The sequence below is a fragment of the Penicillium solitum genome (assembly GCF_028829755.1).
Source record: "Penicillium solitum strain IBT 25940 chromosome Unknown utg000001l_segment0_segment0, whole genome shotgun sequence".
Classification (NCBI taxonomy): domain Eukaryota; kingdom Fungi; phylum Ascomycota; class Eurotiomycetes; order Eurotiales; family Aspergillaceae; genus Penicillium; species Penicillium solitum.
The window spans coordinates 2,913,757-2,933,692 of NW_027072121.1; the positions used below are offsets into that span (position 1 = coordinate 2,913,757).

The following is a 19,936-nucleotide window of genomic DNA, read 5'->3' on the forward strand; positions in this document are numbered from 1 at the left end:
GAAATTCAGAATTGAACGAGGATGCATTTCGTATATCATAATCCTTTCGCGATCATTTCACATGCAAAAGGACTGTACTATCAGCATGCGATTAGCTGTACATTGCAAACTGGAAAGCAGAAAACAAAAAGCCACGATGCCTGACCAACACCGACACCAAAAAAAAGAACCGGACGAATAGTCGCTATTCCCGATTTGCGTGTTCATGCCCCAACATCACAAGACAACTTCTGCGATCACATTCCCCAAGGTACTCACACACCAAACAATGATAAGACCCCACCCGATCCTGCGATCCATTCTCCAGTTGTTCATGGGAACAACAATCAAAAGCCCAACCAGGATAATCAAAAGCGTCGCACCGCTGATAACAAGCACCTTGGAGATGGCAATCTCATAGGGGACTTGCACAGGGGCGATATCCTGCAGCGCCTCATTGTGTCTCTTGTTCCCGCCATTAATGGTCATATACAGACCACCAAGTCCGATACCGAGGAGGATATTGAGCATAGGACCACCGAAGCAGGCGCTGAGGGCCATGACCGGATACCCCAGTCGGGCAACTGTGATGTCAGCGACTAGATCGCCTAGCGAGTTCCCGACAGCGAAGATGGTCAATCCGAGTAGGGAATCGGAGATGTTGAGGATAACGCCGATGGTCTTGAGGAGGGAGACGACTTCTGTGGCAATCGTGGCGATCCAGGATATGGCTACCAAGAAGCCAAGTAGGGAGAGGAAGGGCCGCCATTGCGATGGGAGGGTGTCGAGGTGGGGCTCGGATTCGTGGGGGAGGAGCGGAATGGAAATATCTGCACTGGGACGCCGGCGGTTTCGTTGACGACGGGTGCTTATTATTAGGGCTGTGAGACAAATGGAGGAGAATAAGAGGGAGACAAGGGAGGGGAAAATGAGGTTGCGCAGCTGACGGTCTTCATCCACAGTTGTCCAGGCGATGAGTACGGCGAAGAAGGGACCCGTGAAAATCTGTATGGAAACCAGCCAGCGATTCCAGTCCTTTGTTGGCACAGGATGCACAGGAGGTGAGCCCGGTACTGGCACTGCCGGGAGTTCCGAGTCCCATCGGGGGCGACCAGTGTGTTCGTACGAGGACTTTCGATGGGGGTGCGTTGGCGGCACATTAGAAGCTGGCCCGGCATAGTCATGTGCCTGAGCCACGATCACTGGACTATCGGCTGGGAGTCTAACTCTTGGGGAAGGATTCTCTCCATTGCCGACGTCCTGAATGATCACCGAGGGTATGGGGTCCGGGTCCACAAACTCTGGTGTCTCAGGCTCAACGACTGGGATAGTTATGGTAAGAAGCAGGACACTGGGAGCTGCGATAATACCGAGCAATCGTTCCCAGACGGTTTTAGATTTCCAGCCCGCCAAGGTCGGGAAGAGTGTGCAACCAATCTGCTGGGGAGGGGGAATCGAGTCAGGCCACCAATTCCTGAGGTATTTTCGGAAAGGGAGGCCTACATGAGCGAAATCATCATACCCGTCGTGGACTTGTAGCTGTTCTAACGGGTTGGGTGAACTTGGAAGTCGAATGCTGGGTGGTCGTGAGATTGCCACGGAGGGTAAATCAGTATACGATGGGAATGGCACTGAGGGGCTTTCTAACCCGACGCCTGAATAATGACGGGCTGTAGTGCCCCTGGGAGATACTGACATTGGGGACCGGTCATTTATTCCTCCGTTGTGGTAATTGGGAGAGGTAAACGCGTCCGATGGAGCGAGCCGGTCAGGGGTTTGGGGACTTGTGGTAACTGGACTTAGACTCGGCGACTGGTTCGCAGAAGACACATCCAGCGCCATCCCAGTATTAATTGGAGGGAGTTGGCGTGACTGCATGGCTTCTTGTCCCGAAGTATCCTCAAAAGAAGGTTTGCTCACTGTAAGCAGTGGACCTTGTGTTGGCCGGGGCTCTAAAACACTGGAGTCAAATTTCAACCCCGAGGCATCGTTCGCTGACACAGCTCGAACTCGAGATGAACCTGCTGCGCTGGACGGCGACAGGCGGTCGTTACTAGCAGATGGTCGACTAGCACGAGGATGCGATGCCACCGAGCGCGTGTCGAAATTGGACTCGTCATCTGAATAGCTGTTCAGGCTGATGGTCGGATTGTGACGGGTGCTTCTTGATTTCTGCAGTGAGTGAAGAACAGATTGAAACTCCAATGCACCGACAAGACTCGGTCGAATGGGATTCATCGTGTTACGCCTCGATTTCACGGGGCGATAGACGTGCATGTTATCACGAATCTCGGCCAAGTACCGGTTGCGTGTTTCATCGTCCTCGTCGTCCTCTTCTTTCCATAGAGGAACGGGCTCGGCACGTTCCAAAATATCAAAATCCTCAGTCGAGGCTCCGCGGAGAAGACTTCGTGACTCTGACGCCACACCCGGATCATCGTCCTCAACGACCTCTTCGATCTCCAGTTCTTGGTTCTCCGGTATATGGAAGTGAGCTCGCGCTGCGAGATCTCTCTCGTTCTTTCGACGTCGTCGCACCAGATACCAGTGCCACGTCACCACCAATACGACATAGAATGCATACAAGCCTACCATCGCAGCTGACTCCCATACGTGAAGTTTCCCATCGGCCAGCATAAACATGCTGAAAATGACGGCCACTATGAAATAGCCCACATCTCGAACAAAGCTCCTTCGCGCGACCTTGAATGGCCGAACTAATGCCATGGAGCCCGCGACAACGGAGGTGATAAAAGTCGCCGCGCCGATCAACTCACCAATTGCCAGGCTCCCACTATTCGACCGCATGGCGGCGAAAGTGGAAAACACGTCAGGGCTTCCATTGCCAAATGCAAGGAATGTCACGCCTGTGAGACTCTCGCTCAAACCTAGAATGCTAGCCAATGTACTCAGATCAATACACAGGAAATCGCTTGCCGCGATGCCAATGGTACTGAAGAGCAGTGACAGCCAGAGGATCAATATCGTGAATGCTACCGGTTTTGCATCGGCCAGCCCACAATAGTAAAATTGAAGGTAGGAGATTAGGCCATCCTCGTGATCGGGGCAGTTGGCGCGGACGTATGCACACTGGTTTTTAACATTGCGGACCGAGCGACACTATATCATTGTGTGACAGTACATCATTTAGTCTTCGGCCCCATCTCACAAGAAAGGATTGGGAAAGGGAAAGATACCTCTAGTTCGGTCTCTCGCTTGAACAGGTCTATATGTGGCCCTGTACCTGGTTGCGCAAACTGGCCATTTTCATGTGGAGTACCAGTTAGGAACCAACTCGTTGTTGCAATAAGTGTAAATACCAACAACGTGGTATAAAATGGTCGGATTGAATATCGTGGCTTCTGGACGGCAGGTTGCAGGAAGGACGGCAGCTGGTTCATTATGGCGAAAAGTATTGCGGCATCGTGGGCCGGAGACTTTAGATGTTGTAGACCAACTTATACCAAAAGCATCAACATTGAAGACTCAATGCATGTACAATATATACCCCACGCGTCCAACGGATGTTGGGTTGTATATGCGAGCGCGGTGAGTGCGGTGAGGAAGGAGTGCGGTGATGTCAGCTGGGAGGAGCTGTGGCGGACCTCGGGAGTGGGCCAATGCGGTTAGTTCGCCGATCGTCGTTGCACTGAAGAAACAGGTGGAGGGGATCGATTGCAGGTAGAATAACCGTAAGTAAAACTAGATCGGATGGCCAAAAGGTAGTAGTTGCAATCAAACATGGGAGGATTAGTTGTTGAAGGTTCAAAAGGATGGACCAGGGTACGATATTGAAACCTGATATTCCAGGCATCAATGATCCTGATTACGTGACAACTAGTGCGTCATTGGTGCACCTCGACCGCCGTATGTTTGTTGACTTCCCCATTTGTTTTGCTTCGACGACATCAACCCCTCTCTCCGTCGAACTTTCCATCTCAACGCTGTTATCGCCATCCCCTATCGGGGGCAACCGCAACCATGCCGCGTGTCGCAAACAAGGTACATCGCCGTTCTAACGGCACCTCGACCCCGCACAAAAACTCTCCGGTCAAGTACGTATCTGGATATCTCTTGGTGATAACAATCAACTAATTGAATAATCAGGATTCCCCTCAACGATGATGAGGGCGAGAAGGCAGCCCGTATGGAGGCTCGTCAAGCGCTTCACGATCGCCAAATGAGTCAGATTAAAGCCGCAGTCAAGACGCCTATGCCACCTCGGCGATACACCTACGATCGTGAAGGAAGCGACAGTCCCGCAACACCTCGACCTTCCGGTCATCGGAGTCGCACTAGCGATGTCAATGGCCGCGCAGTGACACCGATGAAGCGCGTGCCGATCCTGGCCAATTTTGAAGAGTGGATGAAGATGGCGACCGATAACAAAATCAATGCGAATAACTCCTGGAACTTTGCGCTGATCGACTACTTTCACGACATGTCATTGCTGAAGGAAGGGGATGGTGTAAACTTCCAAAAGGCCAGTTGCACCCTTGACGGTTGTGTTAAAATCTACACCAGCCGAGTGGACAGTGTCGCGACGGAAACGGGGAAACTTCTCAGTGGACTGGCTGATAGCCGCGACAAGAGAGGGCGCGGGGAGGAGGAGGATGCAGAAGATGGCGATGAGGATGAGGAAGGCGAAGATGGTCAGCCTCGCAAGTCGCGCAAAAAGGTAGGGTTTATACGGAGTGAGAGATCTAGGATTTGACTAACTAGATGGTGTCTAGACACGTTCCCATGAGGCCACCCTCGCCCCGTCATTCTCTTCGTTGCAACTGAAGAAGTTCGAGCTAGAATTCGCTGTGGATCCGCTATTCAAGAAAGCATCGGCAGACTTTGATGAAGGAGGCGCCAAGGGCTTGCTTCTGAACCACCTCGCTATCGATAGCCATGGAAGAATCGTGTTCGATAGCAGCGACGATGCTGTGGACGATAGCGCCAAAACCGCTGAAGATGACCGTGAAGGGTCTACGGATCCAGACCAGCAGACCGAGGACCAAACAAAACCAACCCCGAAACCCGCAAGCGACACCTTTGAAGATAACACAGAGATCGACCTTGCCACGCTAGCTAGCCAGTTTTTCCCAGATTTGGATCGGCTCGACGAACAAGATATTTGTCCATCACTCAAAAACCTCGACTTAGGTGATCCCAGCGGGTCGCTGGATCTCCCTCTCCTCAAAGCGCCAGATGAATGGCGGCAAGACAAGATGGACGAAGATGGACGCGCACCTGACGACCCATCTGGTATCATGCTCGACGACGACAACGCCGTCGGGTTTGACGACGACGATGCTACCCTGGCTGGATTTGATCTCAGCGGCGATACTGGGTTTGGTGACGGAGGAGAGGTATGGGCTCGAGAAGCCGCCTTGGAACCAATGTTAAATGTTCACCGGGTAGCCCATGATGGAGAGAATGATGGTGAGGGCGAGGATGGCGATGAAGACGCATATGCCATTTCTATGTCTCATCAAACTAATAGCCACGACCACGAAAACATTCTGAGCTACTTTGACAACGCGCTACAAAAGAACTGGGCTGGCCCAGAGCACTGGAAGATTCGGAGAATCAAAGAGCATGCAACGCCCGCTACCTCAGCACCCAAGCAGCGCAAAGAGAAGGAGCCTTTTGAGATTAATTTTGCTGCCCCTCTAGATCCTACTGTCGCGGAATTGATCTACACTCCGGCCAGCTCCAACTCCGCCGTCTCATTACCCAAGACACAGTGGAAGACAAAGGGTCGCAACCTTCTTCCCGACGACAAGCATTTCAACTCCCGCAACCTACTCACATTGTTCCTCAAGCCAAAAGCAAAGATGGGCTCAAAGAAGATTTTGGGCAAACGCCGTCGGCAGGATTTGACGGCTGGTAATGGAGACATGGACGAGGCCTTCTGGGCAAATCGCAAGCCGGAAGAAAACGCCGGCGAGGAAGGTGCTGCCGGTGCCTATGATGCCAACTTCTTTGCCGATGACGATGGTCTTGCTTTCCCGAACGGCATGGATCTCGATGACGACGACAATCTGCCATTCGCAGATGCCCGAGAGATGCTTTCTCCGCCAGCAGACGGGCCTCAAGGCACATCAGCGGGAGAAGCAGGTGGAGCAACTGGACTCAGCGCGCTCTTGAATATGGTTGGCGCCACGCCTGGTCGACCGGGAGCTGGCGGCTACGGGTCACAATTAGTGACACAAGGTGGTCGCCGTGCACGACCAGACTACGTGGCATATGCACGTGTGGCAAAGAAGGTTGACGTTCGGCGCCTCAAAACGGAGATGTGGAAGGGCATGGGCGAGCGCTTGGTTGATGCAGTGGACTTCGCCTCGGCTTCACAACCAGGGGCCGTTTCCAGCGAGGCTCCGACCGAACCCGAGAGTGAACCGGATGCCCCTGTCCCGCCCACACCCAAGGCCGAGAGCCCAGAGCAGCCTGTCGGTTCCAAAGATCCTGGCCGGCTACGGTTCACACAAATCATGAACTCCCTCAAGGCAGTTTACCCGGCTGAAACTCTACGCGATATCAGCACATCATTCGGGTTTATTTGTCTTCTGCATCTTGCCAACGAACAGGGCCTCGTGCTCGAGAGTGATCTAAGCAAGATGGGCGCTGATGCAGCTACCCTGGAAGAGATCTTCGTAACTAGGGATACGCACGCCATCATCGAAGAGGGAGGAGGAATGTGATAACCTTGCTTTTGTTTTTTAGTTGCATGTACAGTTGACACGGGTAGAAGCACTACGATATGCATGTTGGTCACGAGTGATGGACAGGACGGTGTGACTTGGTAGATCCTTGCGGCGTTGTGGTTTTGCTTTTTTTCCTGTTCGCAGTGAATGGCGCTCTTGGGTCTTTTTGTCTCTTCGGATTACTTCTTTTGTTGGATGAATTCAAACGATTTCACATACATAATTTCTCGTGCAATATCCAAGTAGTCTTAAGTTAAGGTAGGCTCAGTTCGTCACTTGGGTGTTGAGTGCTGGCACCAACGCTTGCTAAAATTCTCCTACGGCGTTGGGATGAAGATCGGTAAGGAGTTCATTCATGTATCATTGCAATATATTCATTTATTGGACAAAAACCAAATGGAAAGAAAGTAAATACACCAACAGTGTACGGAGTACCAAAGGTCAAATAGGTATCTGTATCTCACACCAAAACTCCACATGCCCCAGGGTGTACATTAAACTCCATAACAAGGAGAGGGCAAACAAAAGAAGGTCGAACAAGTGTTCGATTTTGAACCAGATCGATCGAAACTGACGGCCTGAATTGTGTTTTCGGGTTTTCCACTTTTTTTTAAAGGTTTTTTTCATGTTTTTAAGCACTTTCATTTCCCACGAGGGAAAATGGAAGGGAACCAAAACACCCCAAGTCAAAAGAAAGACAAAAGCAAGCTTGCAGTCATTCAAATTTACTTGCGTACAGGGGGCGGGAATGCCGGCACCATGGGGCTCTGATAAGCCCCAGGAATCGGCACAGAATCGTAAGTGCGCTCGCCGGGAGCACTACCCCTGTTCATAGGCGGACTCTGGCGCTGGCTGTGAGGAGGCGGCGACTGCGAGTATTGAGAAGGAGGAGCAAACTCCTCCTGGGCAGTCTGCGGGCTTGGCTGCTGAACCTTGATAGGAGGCGGCTGGAGCTGGAAGGATGGGGTAGGGCGGGTAGGCGAACGCGGTGAGGCATACTGAGTAGTCTGGGGTTGAGCCATACCCTTCTCAGCGGCCGAGTAAGGGTCCACGGGGCCGGCGGCGTAGAAGGGGGACTTAGGAGGATAGGAAGCGAACCCTGCGAAGCCGGGGGTATTCGGGGCTGATTGCAGGCGCAGCTGGGCGAGATATAGATCTGAACGGGCGTTATCGCGGGTATCCATGGACTTCATCAGCTTGCGCTTGCTCCAGACGCGGTAGAAGACTACCACGTAGATCAGGATCACCAGGACTTCGATGACGACTTCAATGATGGCGCAAACAAGGCCCCAGTCTTGTAGACGGCAAAGGAGAGCATAGTCGACGCTGTTGTGGTAGAGTTGTTCGCGGGTGTTCTGCGCGCAGGACCATCCCCACATGTCCTTGCTGTCTCCTGTGGCTTTGGAGTGCTGGTACACTGCTGCGCCGACGATCCACATAATGAGGTTCACGGCGAAGAAGGCGATTGAGAATCCGGTGTAGTAGACGGCGGTCTTTTCAGCGCGTCCGTGACCGCCCTTTCGGTAGGCCCAGAACACGATTAGACAAGCAAATAAGGAAACGCAAGCCATGCCCAGAAGGAGGTATTGAGCCCATGGGTTGGTGCCCTCTGCCCAGGCAGGAAGGCTGTTACGAGTGGGCAGGTGCTTGGTTGCGTTGAAGACAGTCAATGTCACGGCGAGCAGAGACAACACAATCAGACTGCAGCCGAAGTTAACAAAACGCAGGAAGACCTTGGCGATCCGGACGCGGAGTTTGATTCTCTAGTAACAATTAGTAACTTGCATTGATTGGCATAATTCGGCGTCTTTCTTACCAAGTCTCGGGCATTCTCCACTTCGGCCTTCTTTTCTTGCTTCTCAAGCAAGTACTCCTCACGGAAAGTTGGACTGAGAGGGTTCAATGACTTGGCCGTCTGGGGCACCTTCAGGTCAGGTCGGAAGGGTGACATTGGCACCTGGTCATCCGCATGCTCATTGTTCGCTCCCACGTAACCGAATCCCACATCTCCAACATCCCCCCTCGCCTGGGTCTTGGGGGGGTCGGCAAAAGGTGATGGCCCAGCTTCTGTGCGGTCGATGGGAGAGTGAATTGATGTGGCCTCGGCGAATCGAGCAGTGCGCGGACTCTTGAGCGAGGCATTGCTCGTATCAGAGCCGCTGCGTGTCTCTCGCACGGTGTGCTGTGGTGGAGGGCCCATTGCACTGTGATAAGAGGCACGGGTAAGATCCGTAGGGACGACGGGGTCGTAGGTCACAGGAGAGTTGTCTCGGCTATCGTCTGATACTGCCATTGAGTCGATGAACAATGCAGGCAAAGAAATCAAGCAATTAGGTCAAGAGAGCCAGCTCTCGACTTGACGGCCACAGGTCTGGCTGCTGGGAATAAAACGACCCGAAATCGAGTCGAGTATACACCACAAACTACAAGTGTGGTGGGACAAGGGCTGAACTATATCAGGTTTGCAATAAATCACCGATACCGTGTGCGAAGCCTGCGTACACGGGGATTAAGCAGCAGATGGTGATCAAAAACGAAAAAGAAAATTTGAAGATAATCAGAAAGTGACAGGAACCGGCCTGGGCACCTTGAATATCAATAATGTTTGAGTGCTGGCATGGTCCGAGAGGCGGGGGGGACCAAAATGCAGGCTTTTGATTCTCGTCACTTGAGTCGGGCCAGAGTAAGCGCCGAGGGGGAATTTGCAGCAGGGGCCAGGGACATGATTGGAAGACTCAAAGCCTGTCAAGCCCTCTGGCTGCAAGTGCACTGTACCTCGAGGCGTTGGGAGGGGAGTGTGACTGGCCGGCGGGAGTGATCAGCCAAGCTTGTCACAGTGGAGTAACGGGCCAGTGAGATCGAGTAGCGGGCATACTCGCTCCTCACGATGCACCTTCATCACCCCCAGCCCGGCGCTAATCCGCCGATCGTCCAACCACACGGAATGCAGAACCGCTTTAGTGTGTGAGATGAATGAGCGGTCCGAGGGAAACAGGGAAGATGTGAACGACTGGATGAAAGTACCCGGTCAACCCAAATTCAAGGCCCAGTCATATACCTCGATTAAGCACCTTGGCTATTGCGGGTTTGAGAAGTTGGAGAGGGGAAAACAGTTGAGGGTCTGTGCACCAGGCTATTTTTACTGTGCAAACCGAGTCACACCCGTGATAGTGCCTAGCTCACGCATATTCGTCACCTTTCTACTCCTTACGGAGTACGGAGTACGGAGTCGAGGATCTCTCTATTCCGTCTATTTTCAGTAACCAATATTCCGTGTGCAAATTGCATTGTCCTTTATACTTACCTTCTCATACCATATCCTCATCTTATAGGTCAAGATTTCGATTCTAATATAGAATCAGTCAAGTTGGATATAATTAGTACAATCGTTTCTATATCTTTGTATGCGTGAATATTGAGATGGGTAGCCGCCCAGGTAGGAACGCCACCTACCCTGCAAATATGCATAGCATGCCATTTTAGTCAAGAGATATACCTCAGTACTAGTATCCTTCACTCCCTTTTGTCTTCTCTTTTCTTATTATCTCCAGTATCTCTTCGTCTATCAAAAGTCTGTCAGCTTTATGGAGAAAAGGGTCCAGTGAGGTCATCGCTTTGCAGTCAATCAATCAGTCATATCACCGCCATATATCGGATATCTCTCAATAGAATGGGATCTTCGATACACAGTTTAACCACCGACGAGAAAGAGCACCAAGCTCGCAAGCAATTGATACTGTCTCCTTCTCTCCAGTATTTGCTCGCTATTATCACCAAAAGAGGGAACCGCCCCTACTATAACTGGTTGGCCAGGAGACGCGCACCATGGTCGAAAAGATCCCATAATAGAATTGAACGAGCCCCTCTGGTATTGTGACTGGCCACGGAAACGCCGCCAAGTTATTTATCACAAGAGCGTCATCAATATTCTGATACGAATAGGTCGTTTCATGCTGATTGCCAATATCTGCGCAGCTTTCATAGGATCTGAAGTATTTTCCGTGCTAAATATCAGAAGCCCTACATCCCATCCCGCTCGTAAGGCATCCATGGATGTTCTAGTAGAGTCGGCTCAAAAGTGATACCTGCTATTATGGTCATGTGAAAGTCTGGAATGCATCAACTATCATAAAGCTCTCAGTGGAGCTTTTAAGATCAAAGCAGTCATCAAGTGCAAATACGGTGTGCAATTATTAGCGACCTACCAAATAAAAGTCCACTCAACTTGTTTTTAGTCAGCACGAATTAATGTGGAAGATACTACTCCGTAGTGTCATAATGTTTTAGGCTGGTTCAATAGGGGTGATCATAATGTACAGCGAATCAAGTAGGGGACTTCGCTGGTGGCGCCTGCATGATGAACAGCTATTCCGCAAGGAGATCCCAACGTTCAGGATGATAATTTGCACAACGAAAACAGATGGTCCATTATACCTGTTATAGCAGATATCTGATTGAGATATTGGCATAGCGAATGCTTGATGGGGAGTCTCGACGCCACCGTGGGTGGAATATCAATCCTGTCGAGTAACACAAACATTCCAACTTATCTGCAAGACTCGGCTATGAAAGTTCGCATTTCATGCAGGTAATATAGGGAATGACAAGTATCAGCCACGGGCTATTTTTGGGAGTGGAGTAAGCAACCGTAGAAGGCTGAACAACCTCGGATGGCCCCCAGGACACTCCACACGGTTCCTTGGTTCCTGAATGTAATGTGTTATAGAATGTTCTGCCTTTCAATCAATGCAGGCTAGAAGAAATGGCATGTTCTAGATGTTCATAGATCTATATATCTTTGAGACTGCCTAATAACATGTATTTAGCGTGAATCAGCGTGGTACTGTTATATGGGGCTCTGCGTGGAAGTCGATCCCCCGAGCCACCTGAGGCGTCTACAATAGTACAACGTTAGAAGTTCACTGCCTAAAACATGGCGCAGCAAATGTATTGTGCTTTGTATTACCAAGGTACTCTTGGACAATAAGACATGCTAATAATGTACCTAAAGAATCCAAGTGGTCTGTTGTAGTCAACGGGTCAGAATATTATTACACCCATGGATAAAGTCTGCGCGGATGTACTACTACTAGGGAATACGCGTAGAAAACCCTCAATACAATCTCCACTCGATCTACAGATCTCCAACAGACCAGGCGTTCCAGTAAATTGAAATTAGAGTGTATTGTGTACAATATATTATGCGCGGGTCTCCAGGGTGACATCACTCCGATTGCCTCCTTTGCGGCCTAGATATCCACTCCATACCAAAAGCCACAACAATACCGGTTTGTGGAGGCATGATCTCATGCTGCTTATAAGGCTCATGAAGGTGTATATCATACAGATTAGGCTTCTGTATCTAACTGAAATGTAAGTGAAATGTAAGGCGACGTGTACTCTTAAATGAGAGGTCAGCCGCAGAAAGTGCCCCACGAGCCAGCCACAAAAGTGCTAGCGGCCTACACAGCCTCAATCCAAATAAGGTACTGTATACTTGGTAACACATAATATTTACAGTATAATATCAAGTACTCAATACTTCACTGCCTCAGGGTTCATTTCTCCAGAGCCTCGACTCTCGAGTCCCCACCAAACATATCATCCCCTGCCCGGTTTCTGTTCACACGTTCACGCTCTTTGTAGTTTTTTTTTCTTTGCCTTCGAGTCTGATACGGTAAATGGTGCAAATGGTATGAGACTAGTTCATTACCCCATCCACTTTCTGTCTTCACCACTCAGATTCTCCATCTCTTTGTCTTATTTTGTTCCTGCGCCCAACCGTTCCAAACTTCAGACGACCATTGAATCTCATCCACTCATTCCCCGATCGCTATTTTAAAGGCCTAAGCCCCTGGGATCATTCAGGTGGATCTTGACAAGTTTGAAGCTGAAACCACTCGTCAGCTTGCGCCACACTCGTGAGAAACGCCCCACACGCCCTGGTCTTCGCTCTCTTTCCCCCCCCCAACCTCGTCTGCTTGACACTTTGATATATCCTGGTGGATGAAAGTTAGTCAAGATCCCTTTCCCCCACCAATCTTCCTTGCATTGTCCTAACATGACATCTCAAGTAGCTATCGCCTTTACCCGTCCACCCTTTGAGGCTGGCGCGAAACCTTCTTTCTCCATGGCGACGTTGATGTCGAACAACGAGCCCATCGCCGTCTCCAACTCGCTATCTGCAAATTCTATCACTAGCTCTGAACCCCTCTCTTTGTTTAAATCCTCCAAACCCGAGAGCCTGAGCTCGATTGCCAGCGCCGGCTTACACGTCTCACGATCGAGAGACCAACTTCCTCCGATGACAAGTCCAACATCAGTACCGGCGGATCGGCCGGAGCATGAGAAGGACGCCGAACGAAACAGTTCGCAGGTGGCCCGGGAGGCTTTGGGTGCAAGTGAAAAGTCGCCAGGTGGCCCGATTCATGAGCCTTCAGTCCATGCATCGCCGGAGCATATGCAAATCGACTCACACGCGACCGAATCGCCGTCGGACCCTTACGGATCAAACGATCATCACCACAACTCACTAATGCATACCTCGACTGTAGCCAGCCCTGGTCCTATTGAGGAATCCACTTCTCAGGATGGAGATCGACGGTCGCGCGATGACTCCGAGATCGACCACGATGGCAAAGCATTCTCATATCCGATGCCTACGGGTAATATTAACGACCCGCGTCGCGGACTGAGCCTACCGAACGCAGGCTACAACCGCGGCAGCCCTCGCTCTCCATCAGCAAAGAAACACCGCTGTCCATACTGCGCGACAGAATTTACGCGGCAGCATAATCTCAAAAGCCATCTGCTCACCCACAGTCAGGAAAAGCCTTTCGTTTGTCAAACCTGCCAGTCACGTTTCCGAAGACTACACGATTTGAAGCGTCACACAAAGCTGCACACCGGCGAGCGACCACACATCTGTCCTAAATGTGGACGTCGTTTCGCCCGAGGTGATGCGCTTGCTCGGCACAATAAAGGACAGGGAGGCTGCGCGGGTCGACGCGCGAGTATGGGCAGCTTTGCGGCAGACGACGAGTATGGCGACGGTGCGCCCGGGGGGCATGACGACATGGATGGGTTGATGTACACAGCAGAACCTGAGCGCATGGACGAAGAAGACGAGCGACGAATGACCATGCCGAGCATCCGCAAGCACGAGGCAGATACAGTTGCTCGGTCTGATTCAATTCACTCACGCCAGTCTAACACCTACCCGCCAATTGCCGCCGGTCGTCCCAGCCACCTTTTCCCACCCCCGCCCAACCATGGTGGATCAAGCGTGTCAACATCGGCTTCGCAGCCTACACACATGACTTTCCCGCCTGCGGGACTCACCTCGAGCTCGTCTATGTTCCCTTCCAACAATATTAGTGACAGCCCTAAACCTCTGTCCCCGAACGCTCTCTCATCGCAACATGATGGTGCACCGTCACACCGCGCACACTCTCCCGGTACCGGTATGGGACAGTCCTTGCCACACCCGCAGTCCTCTTTCGGACGAGCGAACCAATCTTCGAACCACGCACCACCTACACTAGGCTTGCCCCTGCCACAGCCAGGCGCACCCCAGCTGCCTCCGCCGCCGGGTATGACCTCCCCGGATGCTCGATTTGGCATGCAAGCTGCAAACAAACACACTCCTTCGCACAGCCACTCCAGTACGCACAGTTTATCTCATCTCAAGGGCTTCGATGGGCCGGATGCCAATTCCAATGACGCCAGTCAAATCGATAAGCTTTGGGCGTACGTGCGGACAATGCACGACGAGTTGACAGGCTTGCGCACTGAAGTTGCTGCCTTACGGGCGCACGTTGCGTCGTCCAACTCAGTGCCCCCGGCTCCGGTGGAAGTAAACTTGAATAATGCCGGACCGCGGTAATACGTTCCTAGGTGTGGTTCTAGTGTGTATGATATGGCTCACCGTCAGCTACATAAACTGGCTGCTATGCCCTCCCCTCCTTCTTCACTTTTGTCCATACGTCTTGATTATCCTATCCCCCCTTGAGGGTCAACCTTGATGCCTTCATGATCACCATACCGACAGTCGCCGGCGTCGGTGTTTTCTATGCCCCATTACCCATTTCTTTTTTTTTTTTCTTCTTCATTTCCCCCTCTACTCCCGGAGTCATATCACCCGGGGGAGCCTTTCCGTTCTAGCCTACTTTATTCATACTTGGAGTGCACTGCAAAGTGTGTCCTTTTTTTCCCCACTCTTTTTTTTTTTTTTTGAACAGCCGAAGGAGTTTGGTGTGTCAAACAAAAATGGTCTGACATCGCGATGGAATAGAGAACATTGCTTCTCACCAAACCGCGACCTGGACCCCCCTGTGTCCTGTCGATTCCATGTGAAAGATGGAGTCATGTGATTGTGTTTGGATATGTGCATGGATTACGCTGGTTTGGAGTTTTTATTCGTAATCTGCTATTCCCGACTTAGTGATAATATACTCTTCAATCCTTACGAGATGCATTGTAATCATTCTCGATTTTCCATTTTGTTGAGCTTTCGCAGCTTCGTCTGTAGACTCGGAGTAGAGATATTGTTTGGTCTTTGGATTGGAAAATGTCGACATAACCTCTATTACCTTGGGTAGAACGGAGTACCTAGGTATCCATGACTCTTTCCTCTTAGGCCATGGATCTTCCTCGAATATATCTTCCTTACTACACAATAGCCTCTATACTGCCCTTACTAGGATGATTAGTGGATTCTGGCGAGATCATCCTCCCATTTAACCTTCGTACATCCCTGCCGGAATTCCTTTGGTCAGAATCTCAAGCTACTAATAGACATTTTTCCAACCGCGCAAAGGTTGAATTTGATGACATGACCCTGACCTTTCGCGTCCAAGTACTGCGGCCAAAACCCTGGCCAGAACGAGTTGCAGGTGTTCCGTGTTACTGACAGAGACTCAAAGTTATAGTTCTTGAACATCAAATCGACCACGATGAAGATGTCACGGATAACATTCTGAGATCCGTTCCCCACTCTGTTGCATGTTGCCACTGCTTAGTTATGCCCCTGCAACAGGGTTCCACGAGGATTTTGGTTGAGTGCTGATAATGTTCTCGATAGGGGTTATGGTATGATGTAGCCAATTTATTGCTCTCCCACGTTTTCGGACAAACCCAGGGGTCAATGCCCCCCCCTCCCTTCTAGTTACCTCTCTATCCCTACCTTTATATTCTAGAGATCAAGTCTTTATCTTTAATTAAGAGTAAAGCTGAGTGAAGTAGGATGAAGTACAATTAAACATAATAGCCGCGGCGGTGTATATCCCCCCCACCACCTTAGGGGTAAGGGGCATCTTCACACCCAACAATTGAGCCGAGGCACTTCAAAGACCTCTTAAGTAAACACACTCCACGACTAGTACACATCTCACCAACAACACTTTGGAACATTCTATTATTTCACACATTGTAGTTTTGAGAATGTCTTCTACACTCCTGCAGGCGTCGGCTGCAGTCTTTGGGTTGCTTTCTGTTGGACACACGGTATTATTCCCAATCCCAGAAGCTCCTGAAGAACTATATTGAATATTGATTGTTGCATAGATCAAGGGCAGACAATGGACAGCTGACCCAAGATTCAAAGCTATCGCAGGCACGAATTCATGGACTTGTGGGACTCTGGGTTGGTACCAGGTGCGTTGAACTTTGGTTTTGACTTGTCCCAATATCAATCACGCTTATTTTGCTTTATACTGACTGTATTCGGTTTGTATTAACAGGGGAGTGGTTTCTTTCTATTGACTGGTACGTTCATAGTATCATTCCTCCTAGTCAAGTTCTAACGATGATTATCAACAGGTCTTCTTCACTGGCAATGGTCGCGAGATTCCAGTCTGCTCCAGGAGCCACTGAACAAAGCCATGGCTGGTATCGTGAATATCTTGCTCTGGAGTAGCACTGCCTGGTATGCTAAGTATGGTATCAATGATACGGCCATTGTCATTGCTATATCTGCTGCGTTGCAGGCTTTTGGTGTTGGCAAGGCTTGCCTGTGAAATCATCACGAAGAATATATGTTTGAAAGATACATGTACGGTGTGATCCGATGAGTTCGGGTGTCTTACAAAGAAATAGTATATCCTGCTTTTGTACTTGTTTGTTTTTAACTTTTAAGGGTTCTGCATGTTGATCGTAATCCACAGCCGCTGAAACTATCCGAGATGACATAGTAGAGTGAAGGTCAATAAAGAAATTCAACAGACCAACAACAAGTTAGCCCTCCCCCATTTGAGAATCCTGTTCCAATCTCCTCTCTTCCCTCCGCTTCAGGGTCCACCGAATAAACAATCCCACATCAGAAACAACAGCCCGCGGCGCTCCACCCAGCATCCAGCTCCGCTGAACCCACTTAGGAATCTTCCCACCAGCTTCAGAAGTCGTTAACATAGTCCAGCGAAGATAACGCTCAGGATTCGTAGCAGCGGCATTCATATCTGTCGAAGCCGACGGACCCGGAGCTGGCGGGGTAGGTGGCCGCACACGCTCAACCCGCTCGAGACTGGCATAGTAAGCGAAGACTGCGCGCTGCGGGACGGCGTCCATGATCTGCGCATAGAGTCCCTCGTACTGGGATCCCGGGATGATCGGTTTTGTCAAATAGAAAGGAATCTGTACAGTGATAAAGCCGTGATTTGGGGTGGATTGGGCTGTTGGGTATGAGCTCGCGAAGGTCGCCGACATAGTCCAGGATATGAAGGCCCGGGGCCGGATTAGTGCCTGTGGATGGAAGGTGTGGACAATAAGATTGACTGGACTTGAGTTTCAGTGGGCTGTCCTTTTATGTGTGTGAGCTTTGTTCGCGGGATTTTTATACATACGTTCGACTTCGAAATGTTTGTAGTTTATGTTTCCAACAGTAATTGGTTGATTGAGATCCCATTCTCTCGGCTCGTTCCACTTCAGCAGTTGCTTTACGCCCGTCACACTGGGTGTGTACTCCATTTCGTGCTCGGCATGGTTGTACCGCAGCCCGTCGTGGAATTCCCATAGGGAAACTGTCCCAGGCAGACGATCAGTGTCTAGGTGGTCGCTTTGGCGACATACCCAGAATTCCTTATTGGGGGTTGGACCCTCCTGGGGGGACTGGAGTGTTCGCCATCCCCGTGAAAGTTTCACCTTTGCCTTTGAAGGTGCAGAAGAGCGCAGCTTGCAGTCTGGTTTCAATGTTGATGGGAACTGGTTTAGAAGAGGCTGAGCTTCAAGAAGGGTGGCCTGGATGAATTCCCGCAGATCTCGGGTGTTGGCATCCCCCTGAAGATCTGGGTGCCGGGGGAGGCTGGTGAATAGATGTGGCTCTAGTTGGATTAGGGGCATGATGGATGGAGGCAAGAAGGCTTGGCGAAGAAAGTAGATATGTAGATGGAGGGTGGGTTTAAAAAGAAAAGGCCAGAAGTTAGAAAACAAAACAAATCTTAAGGATGAGATTATTGTCTATCTTGTTTGTTTGCACAAACCTAGATTATGTGAGAATTTGAAGGTTGCTTCTTTAGATGACTTTCATGAACACAACTATCTTCTCGGTAGATTTGATCAATTTATCTACCAAATAAGTATATGATCGATCTTATTGATCAATTTACCACCCGGGTAACAATTTAGGTAAGGGATATAGAGGCTATAGACAGCGGATCCCAGGTCCAACGCTGCCAGTCTCAAACATCTCCACAAGTCCCGCGCCTAGTGCTTCTTCAAGCACCCATCGAAAGTGCATCCCATATAGCTCTTTCCATTTCCTAGTTTTACCCGGCAGGACCCCTGCAAACTCGCCACGGGCTCGCTTGGCTACATGGAAACTCTTCTCAGTCTCAACGGCTCCATCCCATCGATCTTTCAACAGACCCAGAGGGGCTTCCCCAGACGCGGACCGCCGGAGAAGAGCGAGCAGATGTGCACGACCTGATCCTAACAAGCGGAGATATGTGCCCGTGTTAGGAAGAGACAAGAACAGAGTTGCTGCACGAGCTTGGGCAGCTGACTGCACGGGGCGCTCGGAGTGTGAGATAGACTCGCTTCGACTTGCTGACGAAGTCGCCATTTGAGGTAAACTAGGAAGTGATGCAATACTTAATGTGCCCTGTGTATAAGAAGACGAGGAGACAATAAACCCGGCCCGGAGCAAGGCCCTGTACTCATCTGTCGTGAAGACCGCCTGCGATATCGCCGAGGAGGTCCCAATACGTTTCAGAATATCAAGGAATTTCTCTGCAAAACCGTTCAGCTCATGACGCTCAAAGTATCCTGACTCGAAAACTCACCCTTGACCGGTTGTTCCAATGCAGGACTTTCCTGCACCAGCTTGTCCCAATCCTCTGCTAGCACCAAACAATCGCCCAGCCCTGCGGCATCATTGCCTCGACCGGGTATAATGAGTCGCCGAATCCGACCCGTTTGAATCTGTTCGACGATTTCCCTTTCCACCTGTGTCGGTGCCTCTAAAAGGGTATGGACATGGGCCACCGAGGCGAGCGGAGGCAAAGATCGACGTAGGTTGAGGACTTCTGCGATGCGCGTGCTGTTCATCCCCGCTCGTGCCGGGAGTTCTTCGAACATGCCATCACGAATATATTGAATGGCCTGTAGCACATTCTGCACCGGTGCGGTCTTCGATATAAAATGAGATCCGCCTATATCTGGAAGCGGATCATCGGAACCAAGATCTGCAGGCGGTTTTAGGCCACCAGATGTAGGTTTGCGGCGCGCATGACCGGCAAAAGGCGAAGCGCGGGGTTTGGGAGCAGAGGTTTTGCGTTTTTTGATACCTGATACCGGAGCGGAGGTGAGACGCAAGGTCATTGCAAGGTCATTGCAAGGTCATGGCATGAGTGAACTTTCAGCAACGTGCAACGGATTCGGGGAGAATATTACGTGTCAGGTGACATTTAGATATTCCGCCAATCACAGTCGATCTACCATAGTTCTGTAACTAAAAATACGCCAAAATACCGTACGGGGAACATCCCGACCCTCAAGTGGGGTAAAACTGGTACGAGGGCAGTAAGCTCATGTCAGGCGATGGATAAGTTGGTTTCCTTGGTTCCGCAGTATCTTTTTGGTTTGCAAGGACATTCCAAGTTATATTCATGTCTCCTCTGAATGCAGCAGCTTGATCTGTCTGTTTATTCTTATTTGTCCTGGAAATCCACAGGCAAACTTGCTTCTCCACCACTTGGCACCTTCACATGACGTAGTCATGAGAAACACATCGTGTAACTAACCTTTTTTTTCCAGCTTGCCTCCGATTG

The 19,936-nt window shown here is 50.4% G+C and overlaps 7 protein-coding genes across 7 annotated transcripts; 3 read left to right on the plus strand and 4 right to left on the minus strand.

Annotated features, from left to right (window-relative positions):
* Positions 1-216: 216 nt before the first annotated feature.
* Positions 217-3,380, minus strand: N7455_001112 (sodium/calcium exchanger protein; the record flags this gene model as incomplete). Its single annotated transcript, XM_040950916.2, has 2 exons — positions 217-3,099; positions 3,177-3,380. The coding sequence occupies 2 exons, from the start codon at positions 3,378-3,380 to the stop codon at positions 217-219; spliced, it is 3,087 nt and encodes a 1,028-aa protein (XP_040817847.2).
* A 580-nt stretch (positions 3,381-3,960) lies between these two features.
* On the plus strand, positions 3,961-6,671 carry N7455_001113 (condensin subunit BRN1; the record flags this gene model as incomplete). The annotated part of the gene is made up of 3 exons (XM_040951929.2): positions 3,961-4,034; positions 4,087-4,657; positions 4,713-6,671. 3 exons carry the CDS (start codon positions 3,961-3,963, stop codon positions 6,669-6,671), a joined length of 2,604 nt encoding a protein of 867 aa, XP_040817682.2.
* A 728-nt stretch (positions 6,672-7,399) lies between these two features.
* Positions 7,400-8,967, minus strand: N7455_001114 (uncharacterized protein; the record flags this gene model as incomplete). The annotated part of the gene is made up of 2 exons (XM_040951539.2): positions 7,400-8,437; positions 8,491-8,967. The coding sequence occupies 2 exons, from the start codon at positions 8,965-8,967 to the stop codon at positions 7,400-7,402; spliced, it is 1,515 nt and encodes a 504-aa protein (XP_040818262.2).
* Positions 8,968-12,735: 3,768 nt separating this feature from the next.
* Positions 12,736-14,559, plus strand: N7455_001115 (C2H2 zinc finger protein; the record flags this gene model as incomplete). The annotated part of the gene is made up of 1 exon (XM_040951401.2): positions 12,736-14,559. One exon carries the CDS (start codon positions 12,736-12,738, stop codon positions 14,557-14,559), a length of 1,824 nt encoding a protein of 607 aa, XP_040818150.1.
* A 1,556-nt stretch (positions 14,560-16,115) lies between these two features.
* On the plus strand, positions 16,116-16,690 carry N7455_001116 (uncharacterized protein; the record flags this gene model as incomplete). The annotated part of the gene is made up of 4 exons (XM_040951773.2): positions 16,116-16,178; positions 16,239-16,328; positions 16,415-16,439; positions 16,494-16,690. 4 exons carry the CDS (start codon positions 16,116-16,118, stop codon positions 16,688-16,690), a joined length of 375 nt encoding a protein of 124 aa, XP_040817594.2.
* Positions 16,691-16,907: 217 nt separating this feature from the next.
* On the minus strand, positions 16,908-18,008 carry N7455_001117 (SRPBCC family protein; the record flags this gene model as incomplete). The annotated part of the gene is made up of 2 exons (XM_040951950.2): positions 16,908-17,443; positions 17,513-18,008. The coding sequence occupies 2 exons, from the start codon at positions 18,006-18,008 to the stop codon at positions 16,908-16,910; spliced, it is 1,032 nt and encodes a 343-aa protein (XP_040817634.2).
* A 301-nt stretch (positions 18,009-18,309) lies between these two features.
* Positions 18,310-19,487, minus strand: N7455_001118 (Stk19 family serine/threonine-protein kinase; the record flags this gene model as incomplete). The annotated part of the gene is made up of 2 exons (XM_040951012.2): positions 18,310-18,896; positions 18,950-19,487. The coding sequence occupies 2 exons, from the start codon at positions 19,485-19,487 to the stop codon at positions 18,310-18,312; spliced, it is 1,125 nt and encodes a 374-aa protein (XP_040818025.2).
* Between the last annotated feature and the right edge of the window lie 449 nt (positions 19,488-19,936).